Genomic DNA, 20,647 nt, shown 5'->3' with positions numbered 1-20,647 from the left:
TCTTCGTTTGCGCCAGGATGACGTCGCGAGTACTTAGATGCTGCCCTCGCGTGCGGACTTCAGTTCTTATACACATCTTTTCCACGCCAGTAACGCAGACCCATGATAAAAACCATCACTGGTGCCATGAAACTAGGGCCCTGAAAGGGGAAGACCGCAACCCTAGATATTGGTTCGCAGAACGGGGAGGATGGGTGGGGCGGTAAGAAAACTAATACTAACTACTGTTTCTTCCAGATATATTGTTACCAAAGGTAAGTAACTTGTTCATCTGAAAGAAACAGGTTAGTATTAGATTCCTTAAATTAGAATAGATACCCCAGCAATACCAACCCCGGTGGTGAGTCTGCGAACCAATAATCACACCAGAAAGTCCTGGAGGACGGAACGGCCAAAGAAGCCATCCCTCTGGACCAGACTGTCCAGGCAGTAGTGTCTTGTAAACGTGTGCAGCGAGGCCCACATAGCTGCCTGACAAATGTCCTGCAAGGGGACTCCCCGACCCAGGGCAGTAGTAGCCGCCGTGGCCAGAGTGGAATGGACCCTCAGCCCAACTGAGGTTCCTTCTTAGCCAAAGAGTAGCATGCCTTGATATACAACACGACCCACCAAGAGATGGTCAGCTTGTGTACCGCCCGTCCCTTCTTAGCGCCCACGTAACCAACAAAGAAATGGTCATCCACCCGGAACTGGCGTGTGCGATCCAGATAAAATGAGAGTACACGTTTGGGGCCAGAGGGTGGAGCCGCTCTTCCTTCTTTGAGGGATGCGGAGGCGGAAAGAAGGTGGGCAAGGTGATGGACTGCCTGATGTGGAAGGCTGTGACAACCTTGGGCAGGAAAGAGGGTCTTGTCCGCAACACAACCTTGTCCGGATGGACAGAAAGGAAAGGAGGTTTGGAAGAAAGAGCCTGGAGTTCACTCACTCTGCTGGCAGAGGGGATGGCAACCAGGAAAGCAGTCTTCAGAGTAAGAAGGCGAAGAGGACAGTAATGAAGTGGCTCAAAGGGAGCGCACATCAGATAGGTAAGAACAAGGTTCAAGTCCCACTGAGGCATCACAAATGGAACAGGGGGGAAACGTGTGTGATGCCCTTCAAAAACCTATTTACAATCGGGGACTTGAACAAAGATGGCTGATCAGGTAGCCTTAAAAAGGCTGAACGGGCAGAAAGGTAGCCCTTGAGAGTGCCCAGAGCAGAGCTCTGCTGGGCAAGAGAAAGAAGGATGAGAAGAACCTCAGAAAGAGGGGCAGAGAGGATCCACAGCCTTTGCTGTGCACCATGCCACACATCTGTTCCACCTGCAGGCGTATACCAACTTAGTGTAGGGACTCCTGGCTGCCAGAATCACAGTACAGACTTCAGGAGGCAAGTCAAATGGCCTCAACTGTCGCTGCTCAATCTCCAAGCATGTAGGTGGAGACTGGACAGGTTCGGGTGGAGGACCGTCCCCTGCTGCTGCGACAGAAGGTCCTCCTGTAGAGGCAGATGAACTGGGGGACCGACAGACATACTGAGTAGCTCGGGATACCAGTACCTTCGTGCCCAGTACGGAGCCACAAGGATAACTTGGGCCCGGTCGCGCTTGATCTTCTTCAGCACTCTGGGCAGAAGTGGTATAGGCGGAAAGGCATACAACAGAACGCAACTCCACTCGCGACGAAAAGCGTCTCCGAGCGAGTGCCGCCTCGAAAATTCCAACGCGCAGAACTGATGACATTGCGCGTTCTATTCGGTGGCGAATAGATCTAACCAAGGCTCTTCCCACTGCAGAAAGAGGCCTTGCGCCACATCCGAGTTCAGACGCCATTCCAGAGCCTCCTGGCAGAGGGTCCACGACCCCACCCCGCCCTGTTTGTTGCAGTACCACATGGCGGTTGTGTTGTCCGTGAACACCTGCACTACGCTCCCCCGGACAGAGGGGAGGAATGCCTTCAGTGCTAGACTAATCGCCCTCAGCTCCAGGTTGATATGGAGCCGGGACTCCGCCGGAGACCAGAGGCCTCTGATCTCCGCCTCTCCCATGTGGCCTCCCCAACCTAGGAGGGACACGTCCGTCACAACTACGTGCTCCGGTTGGGGTAAGGAGAGGGACCTGCCGCTGACCCAATCGCGGTCCGTGAGCCACCACTGCAGCTGTCTCCCAGTGCCCTCCGAGATCAGGATATGGTCGGACAGGTTGCCCTGATGCTGGGTACACTGAAACTTCAGGTCCCACTGCAAAGCCCGCATCCGCCACTGGCCGTGATGCACCAGAAGGACGCAGGAGGCCATCAGCCCCAGAAGCTGCAGCGTCAACCTGACCGAGACCCGGGAAAAAGGCTGAAAGATTGGAATCAGAGCCTGAATATCCCGAACCCGCTGTTCGGGAGGATAAACCCGAAACTGCGCCGAGTCGAGAACCACTCCGATGAAGAGGAGCTTCTGAGAGGGGCACAGGTGTGACTTCGGCACATTGATGGAAAACCCCAGCTGGTGCAAGAGGTCTGCCGTTGTGTGGAGGTGGCTGACAACTGCCTGGGGCAAGCCCGCCTTCAACAACCAGTCGTCGAGGTAGGGGAAGACAAACCCCTAACCTGCGCAGATGAGCTGCGACCACCGCCATCACCTTCGTGAACACCCGTGAGGCGCTGGTAAGGCCGAAGGGGAGCATGGTAAACAAAGTGCTCGTGGCCTACCGTGAACCGCAGGTAGCGCCGGCAGAACGGGAATGTGGAAATAAGCGTCCTGCAAGTCCAACGCTACCATACAGTCTCCTGGGTCCAGGGCAGCTAAGACCTGAGCCAGTGTCAGCATCTTGAACTTCTCTTTCCGGAGGGAGGCGTAGATGTTCCGTAGGTCCAAGATAGGGCGTAGGCCCCCTTTGCCCATCTTGGGTACCAGAAAGTAGTGGGAGTAACAAACACATCCTACTTGCGGCCCAGGAACGCGCTCGATGGCCCCCTTGGCCAAGAGGGCCACAACTTCCTCTTGCAGAAGTTGCAAGTGGTCCCCCGACATGCAGTGGAATTGTGGTGGCATGGCTGGAGGGGTCGTTTCGCAGGGGAGGGAGTAGCCCCTTCGGGCGATTTGCATCACCCACCTGTCCGAAGTGACAGTGGAAGTGGTGATGGCGAACCCTGCCCCCCCACTGGCGTTACATGGGCCACTGCGTTGGATGTTAGTATGCGGTGCATGGCTGGCAGCACGTGTGGGAGCGCCCCTTTCTTGGCCACGAAAGGAGCGAAAGGCACCCGTTTGCTGGCGCGGGCCGAGAGGCCCAAGGACTTGGCTGTAGCCCTGGAGTCCTTAAAGTGCACAAGCGCATGGTCTGCCTTGTCGCCAAAAAGGCGACGGTCATCGAAGGGCATGTCCATAAGAGTGTTCTGGACATCAGCCGAAAAGTTGGCAGACCTCAACCAGGCGTGGCCGCGAATCGCCACCGTCGTTGCCATCGCTCTGCCCAGTGGTCGGTGGTTTCCAGCCCACACCGGATAGAAAACCGTGAAGCATCTCGACCCTCCGCAAGGGCTTGGGTGAGTTTAGTCTGGACCTCCGCCGGACATTGTGGCAGCACGTCCGCGACTGCGTCCCACAGAGAGTGGGTGTAGCGGCCCATGAGGCACATGGTGTTGACTGACCGTAGTCCCAAACTCAGGGAGGAGAATACTTTCTTGTCGTATTTGCTCATACCTCTTTGATTACCGATCAGGCGGAGGCCTGGATGACCAGGCTCTCGGGGGTGGGGTGGGTGGACAGGAAGCAAGGGTCGTCCGGAGCCGGGCGGTGGCGTCTGGCCACGTTCCTATCTACAGGCTGACCTGTAGCGGGCTTGGACCAAGTGCCCAAAAGATCGTCTGACTAGGCCTCATTAAACAGTAGCAGAGGCTCAGCCGAGCTTGACTGCGGTTTAAGGACCTCAGTGAGGAGGTTAGTCCTCACGGCCGCGATAGGGAGTTCCAGGCCCAAGTCCTTGGCCGCCCGCGTCAGCACCACACTGTAGGCAGCCCCCTCCTCCGTAGCCACGGTGGGAGGGGAGACAAAACCAGTGTCTGGCAGGGTGTCCAGTCCACTGGAAGTCCCAAGCTCACCTGTCCAGTCCTGCTGAGACTGACACTCCCGTGTCAGAGGGTCCTCAGACACCTCCCAATCCCCCTCGTCATCCATCTCCTGGTATGCAGGTTCAAAGGATGGGGCTGGTTCGTGGAAGTAAAAGTCTCCAAACGACAGGATCGGGGACGGCGTCGCCGGGGGCGACACCCTAGGGGCCGGCGCTGGTGAGGTCGACCGGCGACGATCCAGATCCAGTGAGGGCCTGCGGTGCCGGGACCGAAGTCGTCGGAGCCGAAGCACCCGACCCGCTAAGCCCCCCCCAGACGGGGCCGCTGGACCCGAAGGCGCCACGGAACCCGGCAGAGGAGGGAGAGACCTCATGGCCATAAGATACCGCTCGATCTCCTCTGGCGTCACGTCATGCCCAGGGACAGGAAGGTATGGGGCAGGTTGCGATGCCCGCGACTCCGTCGGAGCTGCGTGGGTGGTGACACCCGAACCCTCGGCCGCGCTGCGCGAGCGTCGGGGTGAGTTGGAAGAGCGAGGACGCCTTTCAGACCTCTCATGTCTCTTACCTGAGGATCTTGATCCCGAAGACCGATGCGGACTCTCAGAGCTACGAGGGCTCCGACCCCGTGACCGGTCCCTCGACGTCCTGTGGGGACCGGGACCTCGAACGACGCAGGCCGACTGCCTGAGCTCAAGTCGCTTGCGGGACTGCTCCCCCCTAGCCTTAAGACGTCAGGGCCCGGCAGTCGGAGCAGGTTCGGTCGTCGTGGTCGAGGCCTAAACACTGAAGACACCGGCGATGGGGGTCAGTAACAGACATCAATCGGCTGCACTTGGAGCAGGGTTTGAACCCGGGCATCCCTACCGGCACCGTCTGAGTCAATCGACTCAAAAAACAGATCAAAAAGATCAAAGTTTTAGTCAAAAAATGACTAAAAGGGTACTACTTTTCCGGATCTGCGCTTAGCTGGCGCGGAAAAAAGAAGAACTGACGTCAGCGCGCGAGGGCGGTGTCTAAGTACTCCAGCAACGTCATCCCGGCACAAACGACGCCGACAACGGACACGGAGCCGCAGACGACGCCTACCGACGCGCAGAGGTACTGCTACGCAAAAGTTTCCGGATCCAGTCTGATGCCTGGGGATATTCTAAGGTGAGGAATCTAATACTAACCTGTTTCTTTCAGATGTTAGAGGATTTTGTAAAGTGAACTGTGTGAATAGCGTGGAGACCAGTTCACGGGTTAAGTACATTACCGTTTATTATTTTGATGATTTTTTTTGAGCCCTGATGGCGGCTTGAACTTTGTTCTGCTTGCCCTACAACCTCACCCTCAAAAAGATCAAAAGGATCGGAAGGGTTGTTGCTGCTGAAGCAAATACTGATGCTGCCTCTGCTGATATCTCCGACCAAAGCTTCAAAAGGGCCGCTGCTGTTTAAGGAACTGCCTAAATAGCTGAGCAAAGCCCAAAGGGAGGGCAGTGTCCTTGCTCTCTCGAAATGTCTCCATGGCTAAGCCAACATTCACTCCAAATTGTTTTGAGCCATCAAAGCGCAAGTCCAAAAAGGACTGCTGCACATCAGATAAAAAGCTTGTGGAGCTAATTTAGGCTGGGCACCGAGGCACCATATTGGTCCCGACTTCCCCTTCGAGACAGACAGTTAGATCTGATGCACAAGTTACTACTTGTGTAACGATATATCTGTGAGAGACATTAGTTAGTGATAGATTCCTTACCTTAGAATATCCCCAGGCGTCAAACTGGATCCGTAAAGTTTGTCAGCAGTACCCCTGCGCGTCGGAAGGTGGCGTTGTGTGGCTCTGCGTCCGTCGCTGGCATCGTAAGACCCAATATACTGTCAAGGAGACTACTTAGGTGCCAGCCATGCACGCAGACGTCAGTTCTGTACATGGACTTTCCGCGCCAGGAACGCAGAGCCATGCAAGAAACTGACCACTGGTGCCATGAAACTAGGGCCCTGTAAGGGATGACCATAACCCTAGAAATCAGGACGCAGAACGTGGAGGATGGGTGGGGCAGTAAGGAATCGATCACTAACTAATGTCTCTTACAGATATATTGTTACACAAGTAGTAAAGAATAGTTTCTTACCTGTCGGTGTAGTTTTGCAGCTTGAAGATCTTTCTGGATTCACTATGCTGTGCATTATTCCGCGGTCTAGTGATTGGGTCTGGAATCGTAGTCTTTTCTCCTTTTTTAAGCCAAGGTGGGCGTCAACGTCCCACCTTTTGGTGTACTTCCAGTGACGTCGGCATGCTTCCTGCGGAAGCACCCACCTTTGGGCGCCATGTTCGGATTATTTTTTTCTTGTTTTTGTGTCATGTTCGTTAATCCTTTTTGAATGTTTTCAAGTTCTTCCTTATGTAAAGGAATTTCCACCTTGTCTCTTAAGGTGTCTGTTTGTATATTGTTCTTGTATTTCCACCTTCTCCTGCCTCATCTTTCTGGCGGAGTTGGGTGGGTTCGCTAGTGAATCCAGAAAGATCTTCAAGCTGCAAAACTATTCGGTTTGCAGAGTGAATCTTTCTGGATTCACTATGCTGTGGATAGACTTTGTAGCCGTTTGTTATGTTTGTGGCGGCTGGGTAGAAGATGAGCGTTGGTTGTTGAATATATGTTGAAGAACTTTCTGTCCTACTTGTGCTTCCTTGTTCATTTGTATATCCACGCAGTAGTGCTTAGTAAAGGTGTGCACTGCCCATGTTGCCGCCAGGCATATGTCTTGAATGGGTGTGTTAGCCAGGAAGGCTATTGTTGCTCCCTTTTCCCTGGTAGAGTGGGCTTGTGCCCCCTCTGTTAGCTCTTGTTCTGCTTGCTTGTGGCAGGATTGTATAGTTTGTGCGATCCATTGGCAATGGTGTCCTTTGTTACTGGTCTTCCCAGGAAACTGGTTGCAAAGGACACAAAGAACTGCTTTGTTTTCCTGTGCTTCTTAGTTCTTTCCATGTAATGCATTACTGCCCTTTATGCGTCCAGAGTGTTCAGTGCCCTCTCCGCGCTTGTGGATGGTTTCTGAAAGAAGCTCGGTATCTGAATTTTTTGCATGTGAAACCTTGACACCACCGTTGGCATAAAGTATGGGTCCGTTCTCATTACCACCCTGTCATTGTTTATTTGGATGTAGGGTTCTTGTAGCGTCAGAGCATGTAGCTCGCTTACCCTGTGCAGCGAGGTGATTGCCACCAGAAACGCTGTCTTCATTGTGAGCATTAGTAGTGAGGCCTTATGAATCTGTTCAAAGGGCGCTTTCATAAGCTCCGTTAGGACTAAGTTAAGGTTCCATGCCGGTGGCGTCCTCCTCTTAGGTGGTGCGATCCTTTTTGCCCCTTCCAGGAATCTCTTAACTACTTGTGATGTAAAGAAGCTCTTTCCTGTCTCTCCTCTTATGTAGGCTACTATCGCTGCTAGGTGTACTCTTAGCAAGGATGAACTTAGTTTAGGCTTTAGCAGGTGTGTTAGGTATTTTAGCACCGTTGATTCCCATGTCATTTTCTTGTGTAGTTTTTCCTTGCTGCACCATTGTGTGAACCTTTTCTATTTTGCCACATAGCACCTTCATGTGGTAGGGCTCCTTGCCTCCCGTAGCACCCGCAGAGTGCTCTCCGGTAGTCTTAGGTGTGCAAACTATGTCTTCAGGAGCCATGCAGCTTGGCTGAGGCTCTCTGGCTCTGGGTGTAGTACTTCTCCGTTTTGCATGGAGAGTAAGTCTTTTCTTTTCCCGAACTTGTGGGGTGGTCCCTGTGCCATTTCCTTTATTTGTGAGTACCAGGTCTGCCTCGCCCACTGTGGTGCCACCAGGATCGTGTCATGTTGCTGGTTCTGCACTCGCTGAGTACCTTGTGTATCAGTGGTATCGGGGGGGGAAAAGCATAGGCAAATGTTTTTGACCAGCTTATCCATAGGGCATTTCCCTGGGATTGTTCCTCTGGTTGCGAAGTGTCAGCATTTCGCATTCTGGTGTGTTGCAAATAGGTCTATTGTTGGTGTTCCCCACCTCCTGAATAGCCTTTGCGTTTCCTGTGCATTGAGCTTCCACTCGTGGAATGCTGATGTCTGTCTGCTGAGTCTGTCTGCTTCCACATTGTCCTTTACTGGTAGGTGTATGGCGAGTAGGTCTATTTTGAGTGGGATGGCCCATCTCCATATTTCCTGCGCTAGGTTGGATAGTGCGACTGAATGTGTTCCTCCCTGTTTGTTGATGTAGAACATCGTTGTAGTGTTGTCTGTTTGTATCAACACTCTCTGGTTGTACAGTTGTTTCTGGAAGGCCTTCAGGGCGAGGGGCACGGTCTTTAGTTCCAGGTAGTTGATGTGTCTGATCGTATCTGCTGGAGTCCACAGACCCCTCACCATGAGCTTGTTCATGTGTGCTCCCCATCCCATCTGGGATGCGTTTGTGGTGATGGTCACCGTTGGGGTTGGTGGTGTTAAAGGCTTCCCCTTTGTTCTGTTCTCCTTGTTCCACCACGTTATCTCCTACTGAACTGCGTGCGTTACAACCACTAGATCTTCCCAACTTCCTGTGGCTTGTGACCATTGTTGGTGCAGCCATTCCTGGAATGGTCTCATGTGGAGCCGTATATTGGGGGCCAGGTGTATGGAGGACACAATCATCCCCATGCTCTTGCTCCTTGTCCTCACTGTCAGAGCTCGCCCCTTCTGGTAGTGGCGTCTCTCCTTCAGCAGGGCAAGTGTTCTCTTGTCTCTGGGGAACACCTTGCTCTGTATGGTGTTGATCTGTGCGCCTAGGAAGATCTTTACTTGCTCTGGTTCCATTGAGTATTATCCCCAGGGTATGGAGAATCCCAGGTCTGTCAGCGTTTCTGTGACTCGCTGTGCATGTTCCTTGCATGTCCTGTGGGAACTTGCTTTTATTAGCCAGTCGTCGAGGTAAGGGTATACGTGAATCCCTTCCCTCCGTAGGTGCGCTGCCACAGCAGCGAGACATTTGGTGAAGACCCTTGATGTGGATTTTAGTCCGAAGGCTAGGGCTGTGAACTGGTAGTGTGCTTTGTTGATAGCAAATCTTTGTAGATGTTTGTGCTGCTGTTCATGGGAATGTGTAGGTAGGCATCTTTGAGGTCTATGGTGGACTTTAAATCTCCGTCCCTTATCTGAGGAATGACCTCAAGAAGGGACGTCATTTTGAATTTTTGTGTCTTTATGTATTGGTTTAGAAACCTTAAATTCAGAATGGGTCTTAGCGTTTCGCCCACTTTTGGTACTAGGAAATAGTTTGAGTACACTCCCTTGTTCCTTTCTCTGAATGGTACTGGTTCGATGGCCTCCTTTTGGAGGAGTTCTTGTGTTTCCTCTAGGAGTAGCGCTAGTTCTTTTGCTGAGTGCGCCTTTCTTTTTGGTTTTCTGTTTGGTGGCTTCTTTTCCAGTTCTATGCAGTATCCGAACTGTATGATGTCGAGTATCCATTTGTTTATAATTATTTTCTTCCATTCCTGGCCTGCCTCCTACTGGTGTTACATGTTCGTTGATGCTTAGTCCATGTAACCCTCTTTTGTTGACTTTGTTGTGCCCCACCCTTAAAGGTGTCGTGTGGGTGGGCACGCTTGGTTTGACGGAGTCACTTTGAGGTGGGTTGCTGGCAACCTCTTCTTGTTTGCCCTCGTCCATTCGTCCTCCCGTGAAAGGACTTGACTCGAGGCTGGTACTGCCAGGTTTGTTTTTGCTGGCCCTGCTGAGCTTGATTGTCGCCCTGGTAGGTCTGCTGGAATGTCTGATGTGACGTTTCCGGCTGGTTTCCCCCTCTTCCGTTTGGTCTCCGTGCCGGGGTACCCCTTCTCATTCCTCTAAATTGCAAGGCCCCCATGGACCTTGCAGTCTCATTTTATTTTTTGAGCTGGGTGAGTTTCTAATCCATCGGTGCCCCGAACAGGGTTTCCCCATTGAAGGGGGTGCTCAGAATGTTTTGTACTTCCGGCTTGAAGCCCGAGATGCTCAGCCAGGCCTGCCTTCTTTCTGTGACCCCGATCATCATGAGCCTGCTGGATGTGTCAGCCCCATCCAAGGATAATTTTAGGCATGAATTTGCTATATTCTTGCCCTCCTCCACCAGGTGTGACGCTCTTTGTTGGTATTGCTCAGGGAGATGTTTGAGCAGCTGTCCGACCTCGTCCCAGTGTTGGTATGAGTGTCTGTTCAGTAGGGCATTAGAGTTTGCAATGTGCCAGTGTACTGGGGCATTACTCTCCATCTTCCTTCCAGTGAGGTCCATCCTGCTGCTTCCTTTGTCTGGTGGTGGGCCTGAGGTTGTTGAAACGTTTGCCCTTTTTCTGGCTGTTGCTGCAATAATGGAGTCAGCTGTGACGGATTCCTGGATGTAGGGGGGGTCTTTAGAGGAGTGTTTGTATTTCTTCTCTGTCCTAGGAATGACAGACCTGCAGGTCGCTGGGTCTTTGAATGCCTCCCTCCCCTGGTCCAGGACACTTTGAAGCATGGGGAGGAATTGACTCCTTGTTTGAGTTGGGAGCAGGACCTCTGAGAGGAAGCAGGCCTTTGTTTTTTTTCCCCTCCAGTTTGACTCCATAAGCTGTTGCCGCGTTCTTGCCGACCATATTGCAGACCCCAATGTCATCTGGCGGCAAAGGCCTCGAAGGGTACGATTCCATGGCCTCTTCTGGGCTTTCGGCGTCGAGGTCCTGCCAATCCAGGTCCTGTGCCATTGAGGAAGCAGAGCTGAAACTCGTCCGCTGGTCTTCCTCGTCGTAGTATAGGCCCTCTTCCTCTTGGTGTTCCTGGGGCTCGGGAGTTTTCGGCGGCCCTTCGGCGTCGAACTCATCTTCTTCTTCAATTTCGACGGAATCGTGAACCTTTTCATCTTTTCGTCTAACTCTCTTTTACTTTGCAGGATGTTATCCATTTCAGCCTCGAGCCTTCTCTTTGTTCTTTCCATTTCGGCGGCCTGTTCAGCGTCCAGTGTTTAGGTCAATCTCTTCTACGTAGTCGTCGACGAAGTAGCTTTGGGGTCCTTTCCTTTGGAGTCGAGCGGTCCTTTTCAGGGAGGTGCTTCGACAACCTTGGCTTTTCGCCTGTGTTTGCAGTCTGGCAGTCCTTTTCTAAGGATCCACTGGGCTGTTTGTCCTTGGATGCAGCTGCGGCCGTCCAGATTTTCGGCGCCAATGCTCCTTTCGTGGACTTTCGAGAGCCTGACTAATGCTTTCGAGAGTCTGTCAAGGGTTTAGGGGTCGACGTTTCTCCTACCTCTTTTGAATGTTTTCTTATCGGTCTCTACGACCGTGTAGTCATCTGGTCCCTCGGTGATGTTGTCCTCTTCATCGCTGGAGAGGCCCAGGTTCCGAAGCGACCGAGGTTGGCCTTTGCCTTGCATGTTGTAGTTGGCTCTGCCTCTCGCTAACCCTCAAAGTCTTCTGGGTGAAGACGGAAGAGGCGTTTCAATCCTTGCTCTCGTGGTCGACCGGTAGGCAGAGGTTGCAAACCGGGTGCTGGTCCTTCTGCGCGTATTTGTGGTGGCAATTATGGCAGAATTTAAAGGGTGTTTTGTCCATTCCAGCGCTCAGGGGGCCCCCTGTGTGTGCATTCTCCATCGGACGTCTAAGTTCTCCTCCTTCTTCGTCGTCCCGGCTCAGTGATCTTGTTTCTCTATGTCTTCGCTAATCTTTTTTGTGTAGAAAGCGGTCTTTTTTCTCTTCTTTCCTCCAAAAACTCTGGAGCCTCTCGGTGACTATCCAGACCCAACGCTGGATCGGATCGGGGATCAATTGCCATGCTGAGTAGCTCGGGATACCAGTATCTTCGTGCCCAATCAGGAGCCACAAGGATGACTTGGGCCCGGTCGCGCTGAACCTTCTTCAGCACTCTGGCCAGAAGTGGTAAAGGCGGAAAGGCGTACAACAGACCGCAACTCCACTCACAATGAAAAGTGTTGTTGAGTGAGTGCCGCCTTGGAAATTCCAATACGCAGAACTGATGACATTGCGTGTTCTCTTCTGCGGCGAATAGATCTAACCAAGGCTCTCCCCACTGCAGAAAGAGACCTTGCGCCACGTCAGAGTTCAGACGCCATTCGTGATCCATCATGCACGGGTCGCTGAGTTCGTCCACCCTGGCGTTCAGAGAACCTGCCAGGTGTTGAACCACCAAGGTAATGCCTTGATGTTATAGCCATGTCCAGAGGCGCAGAGCCTCCGCACATAGGGTCAACTCAGGTGTCGTCTCTTCCTGCTTCTTAATGCTTCGGAAGATATTTAAATGGGTACCCCATCGTTTAAGACGTGCCATCACCCAGGCCCTCATCTATAGCTGACTGGACTATGGCAACACTATGCAGGGGTACCAGCTTACCTCTGAACACTACAGGCCATAGAGAATGCTGCAGCCATAAACGTCCTGGATCTCCCTAGATGAATCCACCCCACCCCTTACCTAAGGGAACTCCACTGGCTCTCTGTACGGAAAGGTGTCAGCTCAAGCACCCGACTCATGCATACAAGGCTCTACACAACTGCGGATCAGCCAACTTGAAACACTGCATGAACTTACATCAGCCAACTAGACACCTCCACTCTTTGTCCCTTTCTCTAACCCCCACCCCCTACATACGACGTGGCAGAGGAGGTCACTTCTTGTCCTACCCAGCAACAAAAACATGTAACAAGCTACCCTTTCATCTACGAACCTCCCCATCTTTTCCAGAGTTCTGTAAGTCCCTGAAGACCTGGCTGTTCGGCTAACCAACTGGACCCTGCCATTACCTGGATACCCTAATGGGCGACAGACCTGCTCTACAAATCTCCTGATTGATAGTTTGAGTCGACCTCACTGAAATCCAGTACAGAGGCTGAAAGATTGGGATCATTGCCTGAATGTCTTGGACTCTTCAGGAGGAAAAGCACAAAATAAATCTGGGTCAAGAATGGCTCCAAGGAAGGGGAGCGTCTGAGGAGGAGTCTGGTGTGATTTCAGCATGTGGATAGTGAACTTCAAAGAAAACAGGAGGTTTGTCGTAGTCTGGAGGTGGGGGAGGACTGTTTAAGTGAGGCGGCCACCTTCAACATCCAGTCTTCGAGGCAGGGGAACATTGGTACATTTGACCTCCGAAGATGAGCACCCAACATCACCATCACTTTCATGAACAACTCTGCGACTTCTGGACTGGGTGAAGCCCTTGCTACTTGCTGCCATTGGGAGAGGTGTCTTCATACCCGCACCTGCTTTGCGGGTGCCGCTTCGCAGTTTTTGATCATTTGAGGGAGCCGCTGTTTTGCTGTTGGAGCCGTGAGTGCTGACTGGGGGGCGAGAGGGCTATCTTGAAGAACGCGCCGAACGCTGCAGTGTCTCTCAGTACCAGGAGTCCTTGCCTGACACAGCTGGTCACACGTTCGGCAGCAAGCCCCGCCCGTACAACATCGTTAAAACTCCATTGCCTCTCCAACGCCTTTGGGATGCTCTGTGACTACTGGACCGGGTGAAGCCCTTGCTACTTGCTGCCATTGGGAGAGCTGTCTTCATACCTGCACCTCGCCGCACCCGCTTCGTAAGGGGGGCGTCTGAGGAGGAGTCCGGTGTGATTTCAGCATGTGGATAGTGAACTTCAAAGAAAACAGGAGGTTTGTCGTAGTCTGGAGATGGGGGGAGGACTGTTTAAGTGAGTCAGCCACCTTCAACAGCCAGTCTTCGAGGCAGGGGAACATTGGTACATTGGTACATTTGACCTCCGAAGATGAGCACCCAACATCACCATCACTTTCATGAACATCTCTGCGACTTCTGGACCGGGTGAAGCCCTTGCTACTTGCTGCCATTGGGAGAGCTGTCTTCATACCCGCACCACGCCGCACCCGCTTTGCGGGTGCCGCTTTGCGGGTGCCGCTTCGCGGTTTTTGATCATCGGAGGGAGCCGCTGTTTTGCTGTTGGAGCCGTGAGTGCTGACCGGGGGGCGAGAGGGCTATCTTGAATAACGCGCCGAACGCTGCAGGGACTCCAAGTACCAAGAGTCCCTGCCTGACACAGCTGGTCACGGGTTCGGCTGCAAGCCCCACCCGTACAACATTGTTAAAACTTCATTGCCTCTCCAACGCCTTTGGGATTCTCTGCGACTTCTGGACCGGGTGAAGCCCTTGCTACTTGCTGCCATTGGGAGAGCTGTCTTCATACCCGCACCACGCTGCACCCACTTTGCGGGTGGTTTTTGATCATCGGAGGGAGCCGCTGTTTTGCTGTTGGAGCCGTGAGTGCTGACTGGGGGGCGAGAGGGCTATCTTGAACGCGCCGAACGCTGCAGGGACTCCAAGTACCAGGAGTCCCTGCCTGACACAGCTAGTCACGCGTTCGGCTGCAAGCCCCGCCCTCGGTAACCTCAGGTGCTATATCACAGACCTTGACCTCCGCTAAGCGGGAGCGTCCCGGGAGAAGCCCGGGACAAGGGCGGGACCGTCCTAGGCCGTCACAGGCCAGAACAGGCCGGGCTGGTCCACCCCCCTAACACGGACTACTCTGATTTTCCCCTTTGGCTTGCAAGTACTGTTTTATTTTCCTTTAGGCCATTGTCATTTCTGGGGAAGGTTGTTCTACTTAGGCTGTCTCGCCGCCCATGCCCAGGACAACAAGATCTGGAAAGGGTAGAAAGGTGGGGGAGGGGGGGAAGGGAGTGTTAATGGGACTCTGGACAACTTCATAACTCGTGCATTCTCTGTGCTGGAGAAAGAAATTGCCTCTACTGAACGCAGATTGTCACTTGAACCTCTCTTTCATAAGCGTTGTTCCCTAGGGGCCTCAGCACTAGCAATATCCCCAGCAAACAACACTATGCAAGGTGTAGGAGTGCCCCCGGCCCCTGACCGCGATAGTATAGGCGCTATTAGGGCTAGCCTGGATAGGCTGAATGGGGTAGTTGTCTCAAGGTTAGAGTCTCCTGTTCCCTCTGAGTCGCCAGAGCCTCTTTCTCCCTCTGTGCCGCTCGCATTTTCCACGGCTGATAATATCCACCCCCAAAAATTAAATGCTGCCAGCACCTCCCACTCAAAAGGGAAAGTAGAGAGGGGTGGGGGTTCTAGAAATTCTGGAAATCCTGCTCTTAAAAAGGAAAAGACTTATCAATAGAGGAAGGGGTGGGCCGGCCAAACACTCAAAAAAGCTTAAAGTCAAATATATTAATGGTGGTGAGGAAATTGCAGCGTTGGGGAGGGCACACCCTTTGATTCCATCTGTAGAAAACAGCATGACCCCCTGACCAGCCAAACCTAGCCTTACATCCGGAGGGTCCAGTAGCGAGCTCTTCCGCTATTGGTTTTCCCTTGCCCCACCCCATAGAGCAGATTGAGAAGTTGGTAAGGTCCCTGATCCTCCCTGTACTACAAAGGGTTAAGGTTATGGCAGACCGATTAGATAGATTTGAGCAGTCAACCTTGGACAATTTTTTCTCTCTCAAATCGCTGTTGAAACTACAGGCTAAGAACATCTTGATAGAGAGCAAGCAGGTTAGCACTCATGGAGATGCCCTAACCCCGGATGCTGCACAGCCCCAGCCTACTTCTACATCGGCTCCCACTTCTGGGTTTGTGCAGCAGGCTGCAGCACCGGTTGGCCCCTCTTCTGGTACGCTGTTATCCAGCACCAGTGTCTCGCAGGTTACGGGGCAACAGCCAGCCAGTTCTGCTCTTATAGCTACAAACCTTAAGGGGCCCTATAACATACGGTCCAAAGTACCGCGTTCTGGGAAGGACCCTAAAGGCTTCCCAGAGCAACCTAGGAGAGACAGCCCTGAACCTGTACCTATCATTCAGCAGCCCTTCCAGCCTCCCTTTGAGGCTGCTAGACCTCCTCCTGTAAACCTCACACCTAAGTGTCAGCCTTATGTTGCTGTCCTAACCAATGTCCCGCCCCTGAAGGCTGACCAGCATGAAACTTACCAGGCGCTTAAAAATAAATCCATGCACTGGTTAAGAGTGAATAGACCTCTCCCGAGTGAGCTGGATGGCCAGATCCTTAATGTTAGGAGGGTACTTCAAACGCCAGCCAGCAAGGGTGGGGAGGGAGGCTAGACTCCTTTCCGGAGAATTCTCACCATTCTTTTTCCTATCCACCAATTGCTTGGTCAGGGAATCACAGGAGGGTGTCCTAGGTCGTCACCAGTCTTAGCTTCCAGCTTTGTCGACTCTAGCATCGGGAGGACTGTGAGGGAGGGCCAACCACTAGTTTTCTCTGAGCGGGTGGGCTTACCCAGGCCCGAGCCCCGCAGGGAGCCGGCTGTGGCAGATCCAGTTCTTAGGATTCTCAGCGGGAACGTTGCGGGTATCTCCAGGAAGCTGGATCTACCTGATTGGAATACCTTTATAGAGGCTTATTCAATCGGCATTTTTCAAGAAACGTGGTGCAGGGAACCCTGCCACAAGGTGGGATACTCATCTTTTTTTATACCATCAGTTCCCTCTTCCCCAGGGAAGGGTCGCCCCTCAGGTGTCCTTCTCATATGGGTTGATGTCTTGCTTGGGTGCCAAGTTGTGCAGCAGGTGACCAATTCCCCTGACCTTCTTAGAATTTCATTCAAAGGGCCCCAGAGAGGGCTCACCCTGGACATTATCAATATCTATGTTAGGGGGTCGAAAGGAGGTTCGCTGTCACCCACAGTCTCAGGCTTGAAGGATCTTCTTAGCCACTGCCCGGTTAGATCACATGTCCTGGTCACAGGGGACTTTAACTGTACGTTTGAGCCTCTTGCGACCGAGGACATCCTGTGCTTTGCCGTTGAAGATGCCAGGAGTGGAATTCGCACACTAACCATCCCTCCTATTAGGCGGTGGACCCAACGGGCTCTACAACTTAATTCCTTGTCCCTGGAATTTGGTCTGAGGGCAGTGAACGGGAGGACGCCTTCGGATTCCTTGGGAGCCCACACTTACAACAGGGCGAACCACACCTCGAGGATAAATTATATTCTCCTCGACGTTAAGCTATGGAGCTCTATGCGGGATATGGAGGTTCTACCCACAATCGATAGCAACCACAATCCCCTCGTTCTGACTCTGCTCCCTGTGTGGTTCGGGGAACTGGGTGTACGTATGTCCCCAAATCCAGCTTCTACTTCAGAAATACGTCCCTCCAACTGCAGGAGGCGCCTGAAGTGGTGCAGGGTCGCTTTGGACGAGGGAAAAATGCTAGCCATGGGGGCCCTCTTAGCAACAGCTCAGACTAATTTGGACTCGCCTATCCAAACACTTAGCGATGTGACAGCCCTCTTTTGTAATACAATCAAGGCCCTGAGTAAATTCTTCCTTCTCCCAAGTAGGGATCCTCTAGGGGGGAAAGATAAGAGATCTAAGAACGAACCAGGCTGGTTTAATAAAAATGTAGGGGGAAAAAATCTGCCTTGATTACTGCCGTCAAAAGTAAATCCCCGTCAGTGATCAGGCATGCTAGGAAAGAGTATACCCAGACTATTATTGCAGCCAAGAAAGAGTGGGAGGACAGGTATTGGCCTGACCTCAAGGAAGCAAGTGCGGGTAGAGATTCTAAAGGGTTTTGGAATTTAATTAGAACTAGGAACAGACCTGATAGCACTTTTATTACATGTAACATCCCAGCCCAAACTTGGTATAACCATTTTCTCTCCCTCTACACCTCCAATGAGATGAATACAAAGACAATTTCAAACAGTAGCCCTTACCGAGTTGAAACTCTGGAGGACACATTGGGCGATCCCTTCACCCCTAGAGAAGTTGAGAGCGTAATAAAATCAATCAATCAATCAATCATACCACTTGTATAGCGCACTACTCACCCGGAAGGGTCTCAAGGCGCTTGGGGGAGGGGGTCTGCTACTGCTCGAACAGCCAGGTCTTGAGTTGTCTCCTAAAGGCGAGATGGTCCTGGGTCAGCCGAAGGTGGATGGGGAGGGAGTTCCATGTCTTGGCCGCCAGGTAGGAGAAGGATCTGCCTCCAGCGTTGGCTCTTCGGATGCGTGGTACGACAGCGAGGGCGAGGCTAGTAGAACGTAGCTGCCGGATGGGCGTGTAGAAGGTCAGGCGGTCGTTGAGGTACTTGGGGCCCAGGTCGTGGAGAGACTTGTGTCCGTGGGTGAGGAGCCTGAACGTGATCCTCTTGCCGACGGGGAGCCAGTGCAGGTCCCTCAGGTGGCCGGAGATGTGGCTGCGTTGGGGGATGTCCAGGATGAGTCGGGCGGAGGCGTTCTGGATGCGTTGGAGTCTTTTCTGTAGCTTGGCTGTGGTTCCGGCGTAGAGGGTGTTTCCGTAGTCCAGTCGGCTGGTGACGAGTGCGTGGGTGACCGTCTTCCTGGTTTCGGTCGGGATCCAGCGGAAGATCTTGCGGAGCATGCGTAGGGTGTTGAAGCACGATGAGGAGACGGCGTTGACTTGTCTGGTCATTGAGAGGGAGGAGTCCAGGATGAAGCCCAGGTTGTGTGCGTGGTCTGTTGGCTTGGGAGTGGTGCCCAGGGCGGGGGGCCACCAGGAGTCGTCCCAGGCGGAGGGCGATTGTCCCAGGATGAGGACTTCCGTCTTGTCTGAGTTCAGTTTCAGGCGGCTGTTCTTCATCCATTCGGCAACGTCTTTCATCCCCTTGTGTAGGCTAGTTCTGGCGGTGTCGGGGTCTCTGGTGAGGGAGAGGATCAGCTGTGTGTCGTCGGCGTAGGAGATGATGTTGAGTTTGTGCTGGCGTGCAATGGCTGCAAGAGGTCTCATGTAGACGTTGAAGAGGGTGGGGCTGAGTGATGATCCTTGCGGGACGCCGCAGATGACTTCGGTGGCCTCAGATCTGAACGGGGGGAGGCGGACTGTGTTCTTCCGGCAAGGAACGAGGTGATCCACTCCAGCGCCTTCTCTTGGATACCGATGTTGCTTAGGCGTTAAACTAGGGTGCGGGGGCAGACCGTGTCGAATGCTGCGGAGAGGTCCAGGAGGATGAGTGCCGCTGTTTCCCCGTTGTCGAGCAGGGCTCGGATGTCGTCGGTGGCTGCGATGAGGGCGGTCTCGGTGCTGTGGTTGGCTCTGAAAACGGACTGCGAGGGGTCGAGGGATCCATTAGTCTCGAGGAAGGCGGCAAGCTGTCTGTTGACGGTCTTCTCGATGACTTTGTCAGGAAAAGGGAGGAGCGAGATGGGGCGGAAGTTCTTGAGGTCGGTGGGGTCCGCTGTTGGTTTCTTCAGTAGGGCGCTGAGCTGGGCATGCTTCCAGCTCTCCGGGAAGGTGGCGGTGTTGAAGGAGGTGTTGATGTTCCGGAGTTGGGGTGCGATGGTGCCCCTCAAAGCTGCTGGGCCTGACGGGTTATCGGGTGATTTGTTGCGCGCTAACTACATAGAGTGGGGGAAGATGGTCTCATTTTTGCTAAACGCTATCAACAACAGTGCACCTGTTCCTGGATCTTGGAAAGGGGCAGAGGTCGTCACAATATTTAAAAAAGGGGCGTGGGGACGACCCCGCCAACTATAGGCCTATACGCCTTATTGACTCAACGCAAAAGATGGCGGGAAAAGTGATCCTAGGGAGGGTGCTTCAGTGGGTAGACGATAATATTTTATCGGACTTCCAAGCTGGCTTTCGCTCCGGAACAGGGACTATAGAACAGGCCTTCAGACTGGTCCTCCTCTATTGAAAGGTGGTGGTGCAGGGCAAAGGCAGTCTTTGGCCTTTATAGACCTGAAGACTGCCTTTGACCTAGTACCGAGGGAGAGTTGTGGAGGGTTCAGTCCGAGATGGGGTTGCCCCCATACATCCTGTCCCTACTAGTGAGGCTCCACGCTGATAATTTTGCGCAGGTGCGGTGGGGCATGCACGGTGAGAAAACTGACAGGATCCCAGTAGAAAGGGGCGTTCGCCAGGGTTGTGTGCTCGCTCCTACTCTGTTCTCTCTTTATATGAACGGAGTGGTTGAGCACCTGCTAAGAATCTCTGCAGATGCACCATCCCTGACGGGCAAGCGCATCCCCACATTGCTGTTCGCTGACGACACCCTCCTTATCTCAAAGACCCCCATGGGTTTGCAGAGCCTTCTAAATAGCTTCCAGGAGTTTTGCTCTCATAGGGGCTTGATTATTACCACCAACAAAACCAAATACTTGGTCCTGAATCCGCCCAAAAAACTGGGCCGTCCCCCGGTGCTGAATTCCGTGCCTTTGGAGAGGGTGGCCGAATTTGACTACCTAGGCATCCGTCTCACGGACTCAATGCACTCGAATTCGCACATCCAAAAGATGTTACTTGGCCATAAAAGGGTGGGTGGTGCCCTCCTCAAGGAGCAACGCTCCTCTACAACTAAGCCTATTGCCCCAGTCTTGGAGATTTACAAAGCAAGAGGGGTTAGCGCTGCTTTGTATGGGGCAGAGTTGTGGGGCACGCGCAACCTTGAAGTACTATCAAGATCAGAGAGTACATTTCTGAAGGACTTGATGGCTCTTCCGCAGAGCACCCCAACAGTACCCGTATTAATGGATCTGGGATGTAGATCGATCAAGCCCAATTACGCCCTTTGCTACTTTGGGCGCGCTTGTGGCGTGTACCCGAGCTGGCCTCATATGCAGAGGCCCTGCTAGAGGTTATGCTAATGGAGGGCTGGTCTAAGTTCAAGTGGTTGAGGGATGTGAAGCGTTTGTTAGGGG

The 20,647-nt window shown here is 52.9% G+C and overlaps 2 protein-coding genes across 3 annotated transcripts in view; both read right to left on the bottom strand.

The window, feature by feature from the left end:
- The window catches only part of SUZ12 (SUZ12 polycomb repressive complex 2 subunit), a 910,103-nt gene that overhangs the window by 131,864 nt on the left and 757,592 nt on the right, over positions 1-20,647 (bottom strand). The gene's annotated exons all lie outside the window — the stretch shown is intronic.
- LOC147702238 (uncharacterized) lies at positions 6,380-11,299 on the bottom strand. 2 transcript variants are annotated; one of them, XR_015297217.1, is made up of 2 exons: positions 8,826-11,299; positions 6,380-8,786 (listed from the first exon to the last, which is right to left on the bottom strand). XR_015297217.1 is itself a non-coding variant. In XM_086928767.1 (2 exons), the coding sequence occupies exons 1-2, from the start codon at positions 9,010-9,012 to the stop codon at positions 7,957-7,959; spliced, it is 1,017 nt and encodes a 338-aa protein (XP_086784893.1). In that variant the 5' UTR covers positions 9,013-9,947; the 3' UTR covers positions 6,380-7,956. The 2 variants fall into 2 exon arrangements, 1 of the variants encoding a protein (XP_086784893.1); XM_086928767.1 differs by having other exon boundaries at positions 8,826-9,947.

This window comes from Lissotriton vulgaris, chromosome 7, assembly GCF_964263255.1.
Source record: "Lissotriton vulgaris chromosome 7, aLisVul1.2, whole genome shotgun sequence".
In the NCBI taxonomy this organism is placed as follows: domain Eukaryota; kingdom Metazoa; phylum Chordata; class Amphibia; order Caudata; family Salamandridae; genus Lissotriton; species Lissotriton vulgaris.
The sequence above is the reverse complement of the archived record's forward strand: the minus strand, read 5'-3'. Positions and strand labels throughout refer to the sequence as shown.

Bases quoted from the DNA above. Each gene is read 5' to 3' on its own strand.
- LOC147702238 (XM_086928767.1), bottom strand. From the start codon at position 9,012: ATGTCTCGCTGCTGTGGCAGCGCACCTACGGAGGGAAGGGATTCACGT. The intron at 8,787-8,825 runs GTAAAGATCTTC...AACACCATACAG, and splicing joins ACTCAATGGAACCAGAGCAA to AGCAAGGTGTTCCCCAGAGA.